A 4,360-nucleotide genomic window follows, 5' to 3' on the forward strand; every position below is an offset into this window, starting at 1 on the left:
CATGTTGTAGTATGAGTGGATTGGTAATATTATGTACGGTTTTATAATCTTACTGAAAAATTAATGATATCTGGCTGGCCAAGACGTAGGTGGGTTGTTATTTTTATATTTTAAAATTTCTTTCTCTCTCTGTATTTCCCATACAATGTCACAATCTTTAGATTTCTCAGTTACTCGCCACACATCTCTCTCTCAAGGTCCAAATCTTAAAAAAAATTTCATGGAATTATAGTTCAAGTGATTAAGAGAAGTTTCTTTTACACCCAAAGTCTTGTGTTCAAAATTCTTGACCTTCGCGCAGAGCAATAAAAACCTCCAAAACCCCACCCTCGGGGAATGTAGCTTGTGTTAAAAAAAAAAAAAAAAAAGAACGAAATTTTTTATCACGTTGTGCTTTGCGTATTGGTTTTGAGAAATGCTTTGTTTGAGGCTTTTGCTATCTTATTTTTTTTGACGAACCCAGCACTGTTTGGGTTGGGCTAGTTCAGCCCACCTACCCATGAACCCACGGACCTATGGATACCTCTTCATCTTCACCCAATTCGCAGCCACTCCACTCCGTCAGTTCTCTAACCTCTTTCTTCTTCTTCGAAATTCTTCTTTAAGCCTCTCTCTATATGGAAGTCACTGGAAGGCTAGAAGATTGGGTACAACGTGAGAAGTTAGTGGCGTTATAGAAATGAAGGTGAGGGTGGTGTGTAGGAAGCTGTACGATTACGTTCGCTATGATCTGAAAGAGATTGCATTTCCATCTTCGCTGCCAGACCCTCCTCATATCAAGAAGCGCCGCAAGCTCACATGGAATGAGCGGTTCTTGGTACGCCTTTCTTTGGTTCTCATTACACAAGTTGTGGGCTTTGCAGTTGATCAAATTCATACCCAATTGATTTATTTATCTAATTTATGATTATTTTGAAGTAATAATAAGTGAAGCTTGATTTATTGTTCATATACTTTATGAAGTAAAAGAAACAAGTCCCCGCGTACTCTGGATTACTTCTGGTGAAAGCAGTACTGATAAAAGTGTTATTGAGCAAAAGCGTTTATTTAAAAATGTGGGTTGGGTTCAATTTTTAGAATGCTTTGACATTCAAGGTGCTGTGTGTCAAAGTTTATATTTTGTTACTGACCATCTGAGCTGGTGAAATATTTGGCTGTTGTTTCTTTTATTCTTCTTTTAGGTTTAGATAGAGTTTTTGTTTTGTTTTCATTTGGATATGAACTTGTTTCAATGCTTGGAATATGTTAAAGCTCATAATGTGTGGTATTGACATGAAGGATGGTAATTTATACCTTCTTGTATTGGCTGTCAGGTGCTGAAGGAGGCTTCTAGGCTGTATGCTGCCAGCTGGGTTCGGGATATTGGTCCGGAACTGCGACCTAATGATTTTAAGGATGAAGAGAGTGAAGATAAACCTGGTAGACCACAGGGCCCGGCTAAAGAGAAAGAACCCTCAACATTAGAGGATCTTGGTAAGTAATGTCAACATTATGCTACCATATCAATCAATGTCATAATTATAACTTAATCAAAAGCCTAGTTGTTTTACATGGTGTATGCATACAGATGACTATGAAGATGACTATTGATGCATAAGAATCTTTGCTTTTGGTTTGTTGATTTGAGTCACATTTAGTGTCATGTTATATTTACACGCAAATTGGCATAAACAATAATAATTAAATCCTTTCAAATATTTTATGTGCACCAAATCTGCTGTAAGTACTTGAACTCAGTAGGTTAGAAAGTTACTTTTAAAAGTGGTTTGTATATCCAAATAACTTCGAAACATTATACTTATACTTGCTTCATCATGATTGAAAGTGGTTCATCTTTTTGAGATAATGCAAGGATGATGAAGTAAACCAGTTTGAGCAACAAATATCGTAAGGGTGGAAAATATAAAGCAAATACTTGTGTTATAAGGCAGTTCTTTCAGGCTGGTTTTGTGTCTGGATTTACTGTATACTGTGTATTGCCTGTGTCTCTAAACTTCTGTTTCTCCTTTGACCGTGTTGGAAATCTTTGAGTTTTACAGTTCAATGGGTTTGAAATCTGATTATGTTTAATGTTTTTGTCTGGCAATAAAAACTGATAGCTGTGGCTGCTAGAGGAGGAATGGAGACATTAAAGCCTGCTCTACAGCGTGTCTACATGACAAGAGCTTCTGCATATAAAGATGCTCTTCAAAGTTTTATACATGGGTACCAAGAAGGAATCCAGCAGGTTATGGAGAAAAAGGAAGATTCTAAATCTGAACAGGAAAGTGATAAGCCTGATAAATCTACTTAACATCTTCTGTAAGAGGCAGCGTTCTTAGGTTTCCTCCTGCACAGCTACTGAGGCAAGTTATTGCTGCACAAGCTAGACACAAGTTGTCGAGCGTTAGTTTTAGCTCAGTTTTAAGAACATCTGCCATGATCATTCATTTGAGTGTTCAACAAATGTGAATATAATGGAAATTTGTAGTATATTTCTCTTTTGGACACACCAAACATTATCTAGTTTTTCAGAGTTTTGTACTTTACATGTTCCTTTTCTCTTAACATATGATTGAAGCCATGTTGACATGCCTCTAGCTGTAGAAAATCTTGATTGTTGGCAAAAGTATCCTACATAGCTGGCTGATGGAGTAATTATTGAGTGCGGTTGCCACATTGGCCAGCCCTACAACATGCTCTCCGCCTGATTGGTACTGCCAGTTTCAGTTTCTGTAGCAAGTAGCATGTTAAAGAACACAAACAACAGCCCTTGATTCATTTTCCTCTTCATATTTCTTATTGTTGGTCTTTTTGTGTTTTGCTGGCTTTTGTCCTGGGAGTACCACACAACAGAGCAAGCTTTATTGTATGCAACTTACGTTTAACCTCGTGCAGAATGCACAAAATATAAAAATGGTGGGCATAAAAACGGATGAACTGAAATGAAAGGGTGAGCATGAAAACAGATGAACCGTCAACACCAACATCGGACTGAACCGGCCGCCTAGCTTTGGTTTTTAATGAAAACTTTTTTCTAATGAAAATATAACTTCCCAATATTAATTAAAACAACATTTGTAGCGGCCACCACCACTTGGCTTAGGGAATTTTTGGATTCAAGAGAGAAGAGTAAGAATTTTAAGGGAGAAGGGAGACATTTGTTGCAAATTATCGTAACATCCGTAAAAAAAAAAAAAAAGGGTATTCTGCTGAATTCCCCCCTGAACTTGTACATAATTCTCAATTTACCCCCTGACCTTTTTTTTTAGCGAATTAAAGGCTCGAATTAAATTTTATTATCAATATTACCCCCACCGTCAAAATTCGAACATTTCATCCATTAGTCCGTCTATTTGACCCACGTTGACGCTTGATTGAGGGTTATTTTCGGCATTAGGCGCGGGTTGAATTAGCAACCTCTCTTCTCTCACACACTTCGCACTTCTCTTTCACATTGGTGGAAATCGGTTAGAAAGGGACCGGAAATTGGGCGGAAAAAAGGACGAAATCGAAGGTTGGAATAGAACGAAATTGAAGGTTGCTGAGAGAGAGAGAGAGAGAGAGAGAGAGATATATATATATATATATATAGATGAGGACGAACGCACACAGAGGGAGTTCAGAGTTGGAAGATGGCAATCCATGGATGTTGCCATCACAGGTCTGCTACTGTGGGAAGGTTGCAAAAATTCAGACTTCGTGGACCTCTTCACATCCAGGACGAAGATTTTATGTTTGTGCACAGGTGAGTTGAATTTTGAAGTTTGGGTTTCAAATTTGCAGTTTTGAATTTCCACCTTTGAAAACTGTGTGTTTGCAGAAACGTTGTCAAATGTGGGAGTGGGGTGACCCTGTTATGTGCAATAGATCTAAGCAAATAATTCCAGGACTGCTGAGGAGAATTAACAGTTTGGAAGCAGAAAAAAAGAAAGGGAATTCGAAGCTGAAAAACCCATGGTTTTGGGTGTCATTGTGCATGTTTGGGGTTATTTTGTGCTTGATTTTGAATGAAGATAAAGGCACAAATGGGCAGCTGTAGAAATGGATGGGTAGTTGGCATTTTGTAAGGGCTAGAAAGGGATGAGTGCTTGGCATTATGTAATGGTTAGAAAGATGGGTAATTGGCAATTTGTAATGGTGAGAAAGAGATGGGTGATTGACTTTTTGTAAGGGTAAGAAAGGGTGTGTAATTGACAATGTAAGAACTGTTTTGGTGAATGAAAATGCAAGCTGTCATTTTGACCATTGAAATAGTAACTATCACACCAAATGAACTGCACTTCAAAGGCCAAAATATACAACATTTGAATTCACATGTGATTACATAAAAGCTTGTCCAAATTCTGTTTCAAAAATACATCTTCATCCATTCACTTCA

At 37.7% G+C, this 4,360-nt stretch overlaps 1 protein-coding gene across 1 annotated transcript; it reads left to right on the plus strand.

Moving 5' to 3' along the window:
- The first annotated feature begins 534 nt into the window (after positions 1 to 534).
- On the plus strand, positions 535 to 2,563 carry LOC117637535. The gene is made up of 3 exons (XM_034372444.1): positions 535 to 817; positions 1,314 to 1,473; positions 2,100 to 2,563. Exons 1-3 carry the CDS (start codon positions 680 to 682, stop codon positions 2,291 to 2,293), a joined length of 492 nt encoding a protein of 163 aa, XP_034228335.1. The 5' UTR covers positions 535 to 679; the 3' UTR covers positions 2,294 to 2,563.
- Positions 2,564 to 4,360: the final 1,797 nt, after the last annotated feature.

Source organism: Prunus dulcis, chromosome 8 (assembly GCF_902201215.1).
Source record: "Prunus dulcis chromosome 8, ALMONDv2, whole genome shotgun sequence".
NCBI classification, from domain to species: Eukaryota; Viridiplantae; Streptophyta; class Magnoliopsida; order Rosales; family Rosaceae; genus Prunus; species Prunus dulcis.